This window comes from Ochotona princeps, chromosome 18, assembly GCF_030435755.1.
Source record: "Ochotona princeps isolate mOchPri1 chromosome 18, mOchPri1.hap1, whole genome shotgun sequence".
NCBI classification, from domain to species: Eukaryota; Metazoa; Chordata; class Mammalia; order Lagomorpha; family Ochotonidae; genus Ochotona; species Ochotona princeps.
The window spans coordinates 14,446,553-14,462,767 of record NC_080849.1 but is presented as its reverse complement, the minus strand read 5'-3'; the positions used below and the strand labels follow the sequence as shown (position 1 = coordinate 14,462,767).

Below are 16,215 nucleotides of genomic sequence, written 5' to 3'. Positions count from 1 at the left end.
GTGTCTTTAATGGAAAGCAGAAGGTTATCTTTCTGTGGCCTTTGTGTGTATGTGCTGATGTGGATGGAGGCAGCCAGACAGGCAATGTGTGCAGAGAGACTAGGGAACCAGCTGCGGATCGATACAAGTGGTGTGAAGTGAATTAATGTGAGGCAGGCCGTCTGTCTGTCATAAGGATTGTGGGGAGTGTGGGGCAGGGTTGGTCAGTCACTGCGGAGGTCTGCTTCCAATAAATTCAAGACTCCTGCCTGAAAAGCAACTACAGATACCCGCACACTCCCATCCTTATTGCTAAATTTGACTTCATTCAAAGTAAATGTTCCATTCAAATTATTGCCTGCAGTCTACTTTAATTGGACCGCTGAAAAAGCACAGTTGTAAAACCTGATGTTCTTTCGGATTCATTTTTCCAATGTCAGTGGAAATGTAGATTACACTAAGAAGAGAAAATATAATTTGATTAATATTTATAAGTAATCTAGCATTTACATTCTTAATCCTAATAATATTGTGTATCAGTTCCGTCTAATCTTCAATGAAGTAATAAGATCATAATAACCTGAAGTGGTTGCATATTATGAAAAGGGTTAACATGCTGTACTCTTACTTTAAATGTTGGTATATTTGAATTTAGTATTCCTGATTTTCAGGTTAATCATGTGACACTGTAGTCTTCTGAATTTGTACTATGTATTATTGCTCGGATTTTATTAGCCAGTTGGCAAAAAGGGTTTGCAATTTATCAGCTTATGAAACATCACTTTTGGAATAATCAAGCAGATTTTATGGGTAGGGATCGTTGAGTAGAAACTTACTTTGTTGATTTTGAAAACTTCATCTCCTTGTTTACACACTAAAATGATTTTTAAGTGATTACCAAAAATTGCATATGATTGGGGACAGGTGTATATATAGAAACCTCACAATGAAAAGTGCTCTAAAATTGTGCCAGTTTTGATGGTGACTTGTCATCCTTTTTCTTGACCTCCATTTCTTTCTTTTGCTACTGTGCACAGTTCCCCTTTGGCCTCCTTGTGCTGTTGTGTCTACGTTTAAACCAGTTTTCTGCTCCGTTCTTTCTCTGTTTCCCCCTGATTGTCAGTGTAGCACCTAGTTTTTTTTTTAATTTTTATTTTGAATTTTGAATTTATGGCACAATTCTGTAGCATCTGGAATCCTTCCCCGCCAATTCCCACCCCTGGATGGATTTTTTCCCATATTGTTACAATAGTATAGTCCTTCATAAGGAGTTATAATTCCATCAGTCTGTTGTTTAAGTGTGTAGCTCCAATTAAAAGAGCTTTTTTATTTGACATAATGTAGGTTCATGTTTTAAAACTTTATGAAATCTGAATTTTGGGACTTACTATGATGTTAAAGTGTCTCACATGTTTCTGTTATGTTATTATATCCTTGTTTTATCTTTTTACTCTCTTTATATCTTTTTACTGTATCTCTTTCTCCAGAATGCACTTATTGGTGTTGCTATGAAGTTTACTGTTATTTTCTAGTACATTTATATACTGTGGATGTGTCATGAGTTTGAAGGTATTCAGTTCTCTTCAGACTATATTTATTGAACCTTTGTGAGATGTTCAGTACTTTTATGTATTTGGGGCTACTTTGAAAGTAAATAACATATCTTCTAAGATTTATTGGTGTAATTTGACAGATAAACTCACTCATGTCAGGTGCATAAGAAAATGATAAAGTGTCCCCTCATTATTGACATTTACAATTTTGATTGTCAGTATTCGTTAAAGTCAAGTTTCTACCTAAATGTTTTAAAAAGTAGCCTCTTTAAAAAATTTTTCTAGATCATTAGGACTTGGTTTTCATGCTTTGCAAAGCTCAGACTTTTTATATCAGAAAAAAGTATAATAGTTTTTTTCTTGTCTATTTTAATGAAAACTGCATTATATTGTGTCATAATCTTCAATTTTCTTTTGTGACAATGATGCAGTGTATTCTTTTGTCTCTTTTTTGAGCGTTAGGCTTACATAGGTGTGGTTTATAATTCATAAAATTCATCTTTTCTGATATGTAGTTTTGTGGTTTTCGAATAAATATAGATATTCACGTACCCACATCCATAATCAAAATGCCAATTATTTCAGTCATTCAAAAAATTTTACTTTATCAATCCTTAGCTGGAAACCGCTGAGTTTATTTTTCCTCACAGTCTGTCTTTTATGTTTGTTGTGTGCACTCCCTTTCATAACAAGTAATAAAAGAATATTAAACTAAATACTGTGAAGATTATAAGCAGCCAAGTTATGGGTGGGAATTTTTAAAAAATTTTTATTCTTTGCTTTGGAAATAATAGCTGCTGCATTTGCAAGTGTTAAAGGATGGTTTCTATGGCTCTTTTGTATGATTGTATGGTACAAATTGAAAAAGATAAGCATTCAGCATTTCCATAAATAATTGTTAAGATTGTTGTAAATTAGCTAGACTAGAGCATTTGAGCTAGGGCATGCCAATTTGATCTTTCTCATTTTCAATATTTCTTCCTTTTATCATTTTCCTGAAAAAAGATTCTGAGGTAGTTTGTTACCATCACAACATCATTGTTAATGGGAGTCAGGATATTTGGTTCATGTCTCAAAATATTAGTTATAGATATATATTCATTCAGATTTCTGAGTAGTCATTGTAGATTGAAATCAAGAATGAAGTTTAACTTTTTAAAAATTAAAAACAGAACATCCTGCCTTCCTAATACAAGACATACCCATCGGGAGTTTTGCTGCTTTCCGTGCACATGTTCCCTGTGCCTCCTTCACCTGTTTTGTCTCTGGATACATGACTGAAGAGGTACCGAAAGGATACTCAGAGGTTACAAGGATGCGGCAGTTGATCTGAAATATTAGGAAACCAATACTACTTTAAAGTAGCTTTATTGAAAAGTGATTATCTTACCAGTATATTCACTCTTGAAAGCATACTGTTTTTTGCCTTAAAGCATATTCACAAAGTTTTACAACCATCCCCAAAATCAATGCTGGAACATTTCATTTCCCGTAGTGATTTCTTGATACTCATTAGCGTCATCCCATTCCACGCTTCCCATTCCTCTTAGCCCTCAGCAAACCTGCCCGTCTGCTTTCTGTCTGGACAGATTTGTCTGTTGTTGAAATTTCATACAAATGGAAGCATACAGTAATATATTGTCTTTTGTCACCGGCTTCTTCTTATAGCATAATATTTTCAATTTTGCAGCATATATTAGAATTTTATTTCCTTGTATTGATGCAGAATGATGTGTCAGTATGTTATAGTTTATCTATTCCTCAGGTGACACAGTCAAATCATGCCATTCCTGAGCTTTTATGGCTATTTCTGCTGTGAACACTCTTGTGCAGTTTGTGGTAACTAGTAACTACATATGATGACTATATAACTGTTTAGTGTGTTTAAGAACTACCCAGTTGTTTACTGTTGAGTTTTGAGAGCTCTGTGTACAGTTGGTCTTCTGCTCCATTGTGAGGCATGTGATTTGTGAATGTTTTCTCCCAGTCTGTTGTATGACTCCTCATCCCCCTTCGTAATGTATATAAAACAAACATTTAAAACTTTAATGACATTCACTGCACAGATTTTTCCTTTTATGAAACTGTGTCTTGGCATTTAGTCTAAACTTGATTTCAAAGATTTTCTTCTAACCTTATTTTCTGTAAGTTTTACGATTTTATGTTTTACAGCTCAGTCCATGATCCATTTTGAGTGGATTTTTTATGTAATGTGGAACATTAGATCAAGGTTCTTTAGTATTGTAATGGTGACCAGCCTTTGCTAAGAGTTTCTTCATGAGGCATTTTTTGCACCTATATGTCCATTTTTAGGTTTTTCTCTTTCGTTACGTCAGTCTCTGCCAAACCCATGTGATTTACTAACTTTATGGTTTAAAATGGGGTAAACTGATCCTTTTTAAAAAATCTTCATTCTTTCTCAAACTTGTTTTATGACAGTTTCTTTCTCTTGGCGTATGATTTTAGGATAACCTTGAATGTATTTACAGAACCAAATCATGCTAAGATTTTGATAGAAATTGCCTTTAACCTGTGTATCATTTCATGGGAAATGGACTTCTTTTACCATGTTGATGGTGATATTTCTCTTCATCTCATTTGTTTCTGCCTTTTTTGGTTACTTTCATTAGTGATTTTAATTGTTGGAATACAAGTCTTGTGGACCTTTTTTTTTTTTTTAACGTCTAAATAGTTCACTTAGGGCAGAGGTGAGAGGGAATATTTTGGCAGAATTGGCTCACCCCTTCATGGGGGCTGAGAAGTTCAATGCCATACCATCTGCGAGCTGGAGAGCCAGGGATGCGAGTAGCAAGACTCAGTCCATGTGTGAAAGTCTCTGAAAAAGAGATGCTGATGGCCTAAGTTTCAGCAGAGGTAGAAGGCCTGGGAACACACGGGCTGCAGTGCAGGTCCAAGGTCCGAAGCCTCGAGATCCCAAAACACTGATGTCTGAGAGCAGAGAACAAAAGGATTCCTGGAGAGGAGAGAGAGAGAGAGAGAGAGAGAGAGAGAGAGAGAGAGAGAGAGAGAGAGAGAGAGAGAGAGAGAGAAAGAGAAGACGAATTCATCTTGTCTTTGACTTTTTGTTCTACCTGGACTCCGCTGATGGTTGGTATCACTGTTTTCTGGTAGATCTTCCAAGGACTCCCATTCGAGTTTCATATGGAAATCAATCTCTCTGTCTCTCTCACACACCTAAAATTAGCCAGTCATACAGGAACAAATCACATTATTCTTTCCAAAATATGTGTACTATCCCCCCTTTTTTTGTTATTGCTGCTTTGTTGAATAGGTTAAAACTTGCAGTGCTATTTATTGTAAGAGTGGAAGTATGAATCATGAATGGACATTTAATTTTTTCAAATGCTTGGTATGATCACATACATACAATTTTCATTTATATATATTGTTGTATTCTAGTTGTTTATGTTTTGTTAAGGATTTTTGACATTATACTTAGGAGACATATTGATCTGAAGTTTTCTATGTTTTCTTCTTTCTGCCCAGGATTTCATAACCTTTATTTTAGAGGATGTCATGAAAAAACCAGTTTCAGCATATCTTGTTCTAACCTTAGATGCTTTGAAATATAGGTGCGTGCTGCTTAAGCTCAGTCCTGAGCCACTTTGTGCCCTGAGTCAAAACGTCTCTCAGCACAACAGAGGAGCTTCAGGGAGGGCTTCGCAGTGTTGACTCCAGAAATTTCCAGTTTTCTGTGATGTTCTGTGATAACTCCCATCTGCCCCCAGGAACTCAGTGCCTTGAAAAGAGACAGAAGATAGTGGAAGTTTGGACTCCCAAGATATGCATCTTCATCCTGGCTCCTGAATCTGTTATCTACTAGTTGAACAGTTACTGCAACCTTTCTCATTAAGTTAATTAATGCACGTGGATGTGTGAACTTGTTCCAGTGTGAGCCACAGCTTTATATTCATTGAATCTCTTAATTTTACAGAAAAGAAAATAGTAATAATATTATTACTATCAAACTTTTTTTTTTCTCTCTTTGTTTTTCTGGCCTTTTAATAAATTACTTCATTTGGTTTTTTTACCTGAAAAGTAGGAGAGATGGACAGATCTCTCACATCCAAATGCTTCCAATAGCTTGAACTGAACCAGGCTGAAAATAGACTCTGGGAAATCAACACAGGTCTCCATATTTGCCAGCCCCCTCCCACTGCCCCCCACCGTGTACCTTAAGAGAAAGCTCGAACTGGTAGTGGAGTTGCATGACGTGAGCTCAGTGACTGACAGAGGATGGCACATCCCAAGTGCTATCTTACTTGACTCAACAAACACCTGTCTCTTCTGTTCAGTTCCAGTATTATCAAATGTAAAAACCAGGGGTGAGAGATTTCAAAGGCTCATATTTTGATTTGATGCTAAGAAATGATGATATTTGGAGTTGACGTTTGTGGTGCTACAGGTCAAGCTGCTGCCCCCAACACCAGCATCCCTTCAGGAAGCCTTTGTAATTTCTGGCTGCTCCACTTCTTATCCAGTTGCCTGCTAATGTGAGGTGGGAAAGAAGCCTAAGGTGCCCAAATGATTAGGCCTCTGCCACCCAGGTCGGGTACCTGGATGGAGTTCCTAGTTCCTTGTCTTCCACGTGGCTCGGCACTGGGTGTTGTGTGCATTTGGGTAGTGACCTAGTAGATGTCTGTTCGGTGCCTCTTTTCTCTCTGTTACTGCTTTTCAAAATAAACAAAGAAATAAATGAATCAATAAATCTTTTAAAAACAAACAGATGAATAATGACCTTTGAGTGTATATTTGATTAGTATCAATTTAGGGATTGGTATTTATCTTGTATCTTCCTTTTTATGATGATTTTAGAGGGAGAGACAAAAAGATCTTCCAGTGCACTGGTGTTCTCCCCAAGTGACTGCAAGAGCCGGAGCTGAGCCAAGCAATTCTGAATAAATTATTATGTTGTATTCTCTAAATTCACATCATTAGGACTTGGAACTATTTACTGGTAGTAAGGTGGACTTAGCATGGGTGTGGGTCATTCACAATGGCTAAATATGTTCTTTCGTTAATGGCTTTGGTGAACCCAAAATAGCAAGATTGAATTTGAAGTAGAAATATTTAAGTCAATGCATATTGGAAGAAAATAAGTCTTTGAATAATTCAAGTTTTTATATTTTAAAATGTTTGAATAGATCCTATATAGGCAGTTACTAATGTATTTGTATTTGTTTAGACATTCAACTTCAAAACAAATTTCTAGTGGTGAGAATTTTGTCTACTATGATAGAGCAATCCTGTTGATAATCATATCAAAGTTATTGATATACTCTACTCTCCAACAGTAATTTAGAAATAATGTGGTAGATGCAAATTGACAACAAAATAGATCAAAAGTAGCAAGGCGGATGAGCAAGGAAAAGGCATTTGTATGAATTAGCAGGTTCTCAGGTGTTTTAGCTGGAAGCTTTTGCCTGTCCCTCTTCCCCTGATCCATTTGCCTGCTTGCTCCTGTCAGTTCCTTTCAGTATGATAATTATCTCACCTCCTGCCTAATTTTTTTTGTACAAGGGCATGTATTCTCTGAGCAGTGTGTTTCAGAGCTCAACCTTAGAGCCAGGGCTAAAACCCACCTTTTGTCAACATCCTTTCATTCCTCAGCTTGTAAACAGCCCAGGATTAAAGTTTTTAAAAAGTTTTAAAAATAGTCATTCACTTGCTAGGACTCCCCACTTTGTAGCACTTTATGTCCAGTTGAACTAAAGCAATTAGTGAATACATCAAAAGGGATCAAGTAAAAATGCTGTTAACTTCAGCATTTGTTTCTGTTTTTCCAAGAGGTAGGGTAAAAGCAAATATAGAATATACTCATGTGTAGTAATACATGTGAACATATAGAGCACTTCGTATGTTTTTCACTGCTTGGACTTGCTGTGTTTTTTGTGTGTGATGTATTTGCATCTTATAAATAAACTAAAAATCCCCAAGTGTCTTGGTGCACCTTTGGTTGCATGGTTCTCAACACAGCATTACGATTTTTGTTTGTCACAGCTGGGGTCACAGCAGAGGCCATGCAGACACTGCCTGCCGCCCCCGACGCCTCAGGCCCTGAAGCCAAGGTCCAAGAGGAAGAGCATGACCTTGTGGACGATGACATCACCACGGGTAAGTGTGACCATCTTTCACATGACCTCAACGGGACTTTGTCCAACACTGCAGAAATGGTTTTGAGTTGTTTATAATGGAACTAAGAAAGGATGGAAGCTTGCACTGATGGTGGATTCTGTTTTATGGGACTCATTCATGTGATTTTTGATCTTGGGGAGAAAAGGTGACATGTTTACTTGGTTCAGGTTTGCTTCCTGTCACTGTAATAATGAACCTGCTAACTGTGTACTTGACTTTCTGGGGACTTTGTAATTCAGAAGGTGGGATCATTGCTAATGCCTCGGAGCGTGTCCACTAGGTTATGAAAGATTTTTGTTGTTGCTACACGTACACTAAAGAATACTAAAGCTGTAATAGCAGTATGTACAGTGCAGACTGCATAAGGTACTCTTTATAGTTATTTTACAGAAATGAGAAAAATTATTTTTTGGATTTCATTTTTATGTGCATAATAAATAGATCTCCTGTATTTCACATATGCAATTTTAGGCGCTGGTACTTCCCACACTTCTTCCTTCCCTCTTGCCTTCCTTTGCTTTTTTTTCTTTTAATTTTTGTAGTGATATGGTTTCTCTTTATAATTATCTGCATTTTCTATCACATAGGCATAAAATAATTTTAGAGAATATGATAAATATTTAGCATTTTGTTTTTGACTTAAGCACATTTTAATTAATTAAGCACATTTAATTTAATTCAAATGAATATACAGAGAAAAAACTTAGTTTTAATATTTATACTGCTATTAAATATGTTAAAAGTTTGCTTTTGAGAAAGAGAAATTTTAAATCTGTAGGGTCTGTTATTATCATAAGGCAATAATACTAATTTTAGTAAGAATGCTTTATAAAGAAGCCAACCCGGAAGATTCAATAAAAATTTCAACCAAAATTACAGGAAGGAAAGTAGTAAAACAGAAAAAAACTTTTTTTTTTTGGTTAATTTTTCATTTTATTTCAATGGCAGCAAGCTAGACAGAGGTCATTGCTCATGAGTTGGATCGCACCACAGGCCTCTGCAGCAGCCAGAATGGGGCCAGTGCAGAGCTAGGAGTCAGGAACTCGGGTCAGGTCTCCCGGGTGGGTGGCAGAGACCCCAGTGTGGAAGTCAGCAGCTGCTCCTGGCACTCCAGCAGGCACTGTGAGAAGTTGGGAAGGTGCCCCAAGCAGCAACACCTGCTTCTGTTTGGTTTTCTTTTTAAGCTGTGTGGCTGGTGTATTGCTTTCACCACATACCTTTTCCTTTTTCCTGCAGTTCAAGAAACCTAATGCTTTCCCTGAAATATATATTCTTTTTAATTTTAAAAATTGTTCTGAGAGTCGAGACTCTCTCTCTCTTTTTCTCTCTCTCTCCCTAAATCACGGTAGCAGCTGGGACTGGGCCAGATCAAAGCCGGGAGCCAGGAGCCAGGAGCCAGGAGCCAGGAGCCAGAAACTTTCCTGGTGTCCCATGGGGGTGTCACCTTCTGTTGCTTTTCCAGGTCCCTTATCAGAGAGCTGGATCAACAGCGGAACAGTCTGCCTGCCCCCTCCACTCTCTCCACCTAAGTCCCTGCTCATTTATAATACATGCTTTTGTCAGTTTCAAACATTGTAGTGTCTATTTCTTTGTGATGCCTGGCTTTGGTGCCTAATTCCAGCTTTCTCCTAATGCAACCCCTGGGAAGTAGTGGTGAAAACTCAAGTAATTGGTTTCCTGCTAACTGGGGCCTGCATTCAGTTCCTGGCCTTCCATTTTTGATGCAGCTGACCACGGCAGGCTTTCGGGACATGAACCAGATGATGGGAGCTCTCTCTGAACCTCTCTCCCTCTTTTTTTCTCCTCTCTCTCACTCTTGTCTCTATGCATCCCAAGTAGATAAAACTTTAAGAAACTGAAGTGGGCGAGCCTTGTGCCACTGTGAATACAAGCTGCCACTGAAGGTGCTCTCCTCCCATGCTGGAGCGCCTGAGTCCAGGCTGCTCGGCTTCTGTTCCGGCTTCCTGCTGGGCACACCCAGCGAGGCACCAGCTGATGCCTCAAGCGCTTGAATCCCTGTATCTCCTGTGGGAATTCCAGAAGACATTCTGGTCTGATCCAGCCGTGGCTATTGTGGACATTTGGGGAATGATTCAGCAGGTAGAAAAATCTCTCCATCCCTTTTTATTGTTTTGTCTTTCAAAATAAATTTTAAAAATAGACAAAACGAAGACAAAAATAACACACCTCTGACATAGTCTTTTAAAGCAGGCCTTGACTAACTTGGGGAGCATTTTGTTTTAAGTAAAGGTGTTGTGATGATGGTGACTATTAATGTCTTCTTATTAGTTCATTGATTTAAAAAATCATCTAATTTAAATATAATTGATTTCTAGAAGCTTCAGTGTTTCCAGAATTGCGTGGCACTTCATACTTGTAGAAGTGTTTCAGTGGCTAACTAAAAGAATCCTATTTGGGTTGCAGACTTCTTATTTATTAATTATCAATTTTTATTTCCTTTGAAAGGCAGAAAATGAAAGGGGGAGACATGAGCAGACAGGGAATGAGAGAGAAGGAGATAGTTTCCATCCACAGATTCATCCATGGCTGCAACAGCCAACATCCAGGCCAAGTCAAAGCAAGAAGCCTGGAACTCATGAAAGTCGAATTATGCAATACCACACTCATGAGCTGGCATTAGAACCCACAACTGACATTATGTTTTATCGATAACAAAAATCAAGAAGCTTAAACTTGCAAGTCTAGGTTAGAGAGTCAATTAATGCTGCGTGTATTGTATTTTAATCTATAATAGTTTGGTTAAACATAGGTGATAAATGGCTTCATTAGTTGCTTTATTCATTTCATGACGCAAATGTACTAGAGGCAAGAATGTTTAATATCCAAAGAATTTAAATAACTAAAAAAGGCTTCCTTTACGTGTTGTCAAAGCAACTGGCATGCTGCAATCAGCAGCTCATACAGCCTGCCTGAGGATGGTATGAGTTGATGAAGCTGTGGTGTAGATTTTTGTGAAAGTCTAGAAGAAAACCATACTTCTTTCTGTTGACTAGGATCCTGTATAAACTGCATTATGAAAACTATGGGAGATGTTTTGCTAGAAACCAGTTTCTAGCATGACAGTCTTATGTTGAGGAAACCATTGTTGTAGAGCTACAGTTCTACAGAAGGAAAGCTTGCCAGCTTAGCCACTCCCTTTGAAAAAATCTGCTTAAAATTGCTCATTCATTTAAAAGAAATCATGGTGATATATCCCTTTATGAAATAACTACGAATTGCGTCGTGACAGGTGCTTGCCTTTGTTTTGAAGGATTTCTAATTTGGGACATACAAATAGGCACCTATGTACATAGTTGTGTTAGTTTATTTTTGTCATAACCTAGGACTTCATTCTAAGAAACAGGCCCTCCAAGACAACAATTAAAATGTCAGGTATCATTTAATGATTGTGTGGAAGGTGGAGCCATCATCTACAGTTCGTTTCCTTGGAGTGAGGATGAATGAGGCATTGGAAATGTGGTCTTGACGTCTGAATCGCACCTAGCAGTCTTTGTTAGTGCGTGCCTTATGAAAGTAAAGAAGCGTGGATGAAGCTGTGCGAGTGTGAGTTCTGATCAATTGGAACTAATTAAATTTGTTTGAAACGGAGAGTCCTCACTGGAAGAGAACAGCTGGAAAAACTGGGAGGAAAAAATTGGGTCTTGATTGGGACAATTTAAACCTTCAGTCTGTCATTTAAAAAATATGCTGCAGCTTCTTGCTTTATCTTTCTTTTTCAAGCTAATATCTATTGATCGGTGCTACAAAGTAATACCAGTGAGCGTTGGTCAACGTACACATTCGGTTTCACTTAGCCTTCTACTTCAAGGTTCAGCAAATTCTTTCCTTTGACTAAATGCTTTAAATTGCATGTCATAGGCATATGAATATTAGCCATATTGATGGATTAATATTATTTTATGTAGAAAATATTGAAACATTTTCTGTGTTTTAAAAAATATTGTGCCATAAGCATTGAAAATGTATGCTCCTTTTTGACGAAATTGCTTCAGGTTTTCTGACATTCTGTATACTTAAAGTCTGCTTTAACAACAGTGATATTTTTATTTAAAGTAAAAACTGTTTAGAAAAGATATAAAGTAAGAATGGGGCATTATGATTGCGTCTAGATTATAATTTTGGCGTCACAAGGATGTTGCTGTCTACCTGTATCATTGCTTTTATATATGTTTTTATTTTTTAGTATTAGGAATTCAGGGCTATATAGACATAATTTAGCAGTACTTGTAAATAATCTATTTTTGTTTTTATTATGATGTCAGATGATCTTAAGTAATCAGTGTGACAAATATCACTAAAAAAATGTGTCGATGATTTTATGATCTCATATTTTCCAAGCAGATCTTTTGTGTGACTTGGTTCGTTCTCCCTTATGTGGCATTCTCCGTGGTAAATACTGACATGCAGTTTGTGGATGAAGCAGCATGTCCTCCCAGTCTTGCTTTTCATAACAGGCTTTCCCTTATTGCAGGAAAAAGCAGATTTTGGAAGGGCCACATTCACAGAGCTGTATGTGTTCCTCTGACACAGTCAGGAATTGTTCTGAGAGTCATGCTTCAGTGTCTTGCCCCTCGAACAATGCAGCAAGGACAAAAACTGACCACATAAGACTGCTGAAGGGTCAGAGAGTCACTGAAATTGTCAGAAAGGACAGCTTGGGACTACATCAGCAATACAGTTGACAGATTCAAGTACTTACAACAAAAAATACAGTGACCCATGGATCTGAATGTGTCGTGTCGACTGTATTTGCTTGACTTTCTGATGTGCTTTCATAACATTTTATTTGGATACATTTTAATGACTACTTCAGGACAAATCAGACTCTCCCTTTTCGTGATTAGTAGATGCTCAGAAGGAGTGTGCTTTGCTCTTGCTGTGTGTTGGTGCTGACAGAGCCTGTGTGTGCCTGGCTGCTCCCCCGCCCCTCGGGTCTGTTCTTCACATACATATTCTAGAGCGCATTCTTTGTAGTTGTGACTTTTAGTCATTTGAAATTTCAAGGCGATGAGAGGGTATCCTATTTTGTAGCAGTTCATACTCAGTTTTCTATCATTGTATCTTTATTTAAGGATTGTGTAGAAACAAAGGCCTTCTATTATATACAAGACCTTAGAGAATGTTTTTCTTACACTTTCATTTTAGAATCAAATAAATTAATATTTTTTCTCCAGCAACTTGCATGATTGATAACCAATTGTGAGACATTGTTTGACTACTCAGGTGGAAGAATCAATATAATATTACTTAACATGAAAAGATCTTGTGATGATTAAAAGTAATATTGTATTGTTTTCATTAATACTATGCAGCAACCTTCTTGGCCCTTAATCACTCTGTAAATAATTTTAGAGAATTCTAGTGCCAGACGCTGTTTATTATAAGTGACTGAACAAAGGAAAAGCAATATTTGTAGTCCTGGAGTTATGTTTTAGTGAAAGAAAGAATACAATAATAATATATAATCAAATATATACCATGCTAAAGGATGAGGAATACAGTGTGAAGAAAAGAAAATAGAAATGGGTAAGAAAAATGGAAAATAGTATCAATTGTCAACTTTCTTTATATCAAGACTATTTACAAAATTACTTTACAGTAGATACTATTATTTTTTCCAGAAAAGTAGATGTGGGGACAAGCTCAGAGTATAAGTTTCATAGGGAAGCACACATAGCAAGTCATTGACACTGAACAGCAGTAGTCCCACCCAGTTCTAGAGCTTATGTGTGTGCGTGCATATGTTTTTAATATTTTTTATGTATTTGAAGGGCTGAGTTACAGAGAGAGAACAGAGACAGAGAGATCTCCATCCACTGGTTCACTCCTCAAATGACCACAACAGGTGGGGCCGGGCCAGGCTAAAGCCAGGAGTGAGAGCTTCATCTGGGTCTCCCACGTGAGTGCAGGGCCCAAGGACTCTCGCCACCTCCACTGCTTTCCCAGGTGCAATAGAGGCAGCTGGATTGGAAGGGAAGCAGCTAGGACTTTGAACTGATGCCTGTGTGTGATGCTGGCATTGCAGATGGTTGTTTAACCTGTTATACCACAATGCTGGTCCCAGGCCCCATCTGCTTCTCATTTGCAGTCAAACTTATTAAACATAGAAGTTTTTCATTTGAAATAAGAGGTATTGTTGTACTGTACCTATATTGCTTATAATGTCAGGTAATTTGCTGGACATCGCATCTCATTTTTTAAAAAAAATTGAAAATGTTTTATTCGTTTGTTTGAAAAGTAGAGTTATAGAGAGAAGGAAAGACCAAGAGATTTTCCATCTGCTGTTTCACTCCCTAAAAGGCCATAGTAACCAGGGGCGAGCCAGGTGGAAGCCAGGAGTCTGGAATTCCAGGCAGGTCTCCCATGTGGGTGCAAGAACCCAAACACTTGGGCTACCTTCTGGCGCCTTCCCAGGTACATTTAGCAGGGGGGCTGGATATGAAGTGGAGCATCAAGGCTGGATCCAGTGCTTGTATGGTAAGCTGGCATCACAGGCAGTGGCTTAACCCACTGTGCTGCAGTGTTAGCCCCTGTGTTATTTAAAATGCAAACAACTTATTCTAAATTTATCCTAGAGATTATCTGTTGGTTTTTTTAATCATATATTTCCTCTTCAACATTTTATATATTAGGATTGTTTTAAGACTGTAAGTAGCAGTATTTTCATTACTAACCAGGCATTTTATTGCACACTTACAAAACAAAATGTTGCTTTGTTCCAACTTTTTAAAGACGGCCATATAAACTGATACCTTAGCAAATATTCATACACTAAAGACAATATCTTGAGTATATTAAGATTGTGCTGAAAAGGACATCTAGTCTGAGACTAAATGCAATGACTTGTGCATTTTCCTTCTTCCTCAAGGCCCTGTTCAAAGGATGCTCAGACATTTACTCTGTCTAAAACATAGATAAACACACACCTATAAAGAGCAAACTACGAGAGGTTTTGTACTCAAAACCCAAAGTGTCTTCCTGCTGGGCTGAGACCTCCATGATTAGCCAACCTGAATATGGCTCTGTCCTTCCCTTTGCCTTTGTCCTTTACTGAATGGGTGCAACGGTCTAAGGATTTGAACTAGCAATAGTGTGAATTTTAAATCATCTGTTCTAAATTATCACTGCCCTTGCATTTTGTCTTCAAAATGCTAGCTACTACAAAATAATATGGATTTATTAGACTCTTGGTTCATTAAACATTACTAACCGTCATTTACTTACTATGCAGTTTTCATGCACAAGGATATTTTTAAAATGAGATTTACAGTTTTCTGAGTGAAGCATGCCACTTGAAGTAATTTATCTTTTATACTTTTTTTTGATCTGAGGGAAGAAAATGTAAATTTAAGTATTATGTTTTAAAGCTTAGCTTCTATACTATGTTTTTAGTATACATAGAATGCTTTTTAAAAACTTTTTGGTTTTTAATATTGTTACATAAAGGATGCGCACTCATTTTGTCCTCAGATTAGGGTGGAGAGAGTCAGGTATGGAGCCAGGTGGGTGGGACAAAAGTTTCAAGCTTTGTTTCTCTTGTGTCCACAGAGAAGAGGGCGGCCTGCTCCTTGCTGTCAAACTGCGTCAGCATGTGGGGGTGGGGGGCATTTGATTTGAATGGTTCAAAATCTGGTGTTCGAGAGTGACACTCTCAAACATATGTAAAATATATGATTTATTCATTTATACACGGAGTGCATATAACTGATACTCTGTAAAACTGGCCATTTTATTTTCTCCTTTTTCTCTCGGAGTGTTTTACTGTTCTTTGAACTAGCTCCTAATACCAATGGCCCCCCAGCCAAGGCTTCTCTTCCAAGTATGTGATTCATGTGTTGTTGCTCTACCTGATACCTGGTGGCAGTGATGATGCCAGCAGTCACTCTGTATCCCAAACTAGAAATCCAGAAACAATCCTGGCTGTGCCGCATCCCAGAATGTCTGCATGGAGTTGGTACAAGTCATTGCACAGTGTGGCTCTGAGGTCTACTCCACTGATTTTCCTCCTGTCCATTTCCAGGGAGGATTTTGAGGCCCAGACCTTGGTTTTTGCTGCCTTGGGTCACTGTGACATCCTGTACATACCGTCATCGCTCAAGTTCTAGAGCCATCTTCTTGTCTCTGTTCCCTTGCCCCTCCTCCAGCCCCTTCTTCTTCACCCTGAGTTTCAGATGCCTCACTACCTGCAGCTTACTTATTTCTTTGTTTTTAAAGATTTATTTATTAATTTGAACGTTTGAGTTCTAGAAAGAGAGAAAACCCTTCTATTTTCTGGCTTACTACCCCGATGGCTGCAACAGCCGGGGCCGGAGACCAGGTCTCCCATGAGAGTAGCAGAAGTCCACACACTTGGGCCATCCTCTGCTGCCTTCCCCTGACTGCTACCAGGGAGCTGGAATCGGAAGTGCAGCAACCAGGATGTGAACCAGCACCCGTCTGGGATGGCGGTGTCGCAGGTGGTAGCTCCGCCTGCTACACTGTAATGCCCACCCCGTTCCTGCTGCTT

At 38.1% G+C, this 16,215-nt stretch overlaps 1 protein-coding gene across 2 annotated transcripts in view; it reads left to right on the top strand.

The window, feature by feature from the left end:
• The window catches only part of WDR7 (WD repeat domain 7), a 300,266-nt gene that overhangs the window by 107,159 nt on the left and 176,892 nt on the right, over nucleotides 1–16,215 (top strand). For both annotated transcript variants that reach the window (XM_058677108.1, XM_058677109.1), the window contains one exon: nucleotides 7,554–7,667. In XM_058677108.1, coding sequence (XP_058533091.1) covers nucleotides 7,554–7,667 — 114 coding nt within the window. The remainder of the gene's footprint in view (nucleotides 1–7,553; nucleotides 7,668–16,215) is intronic.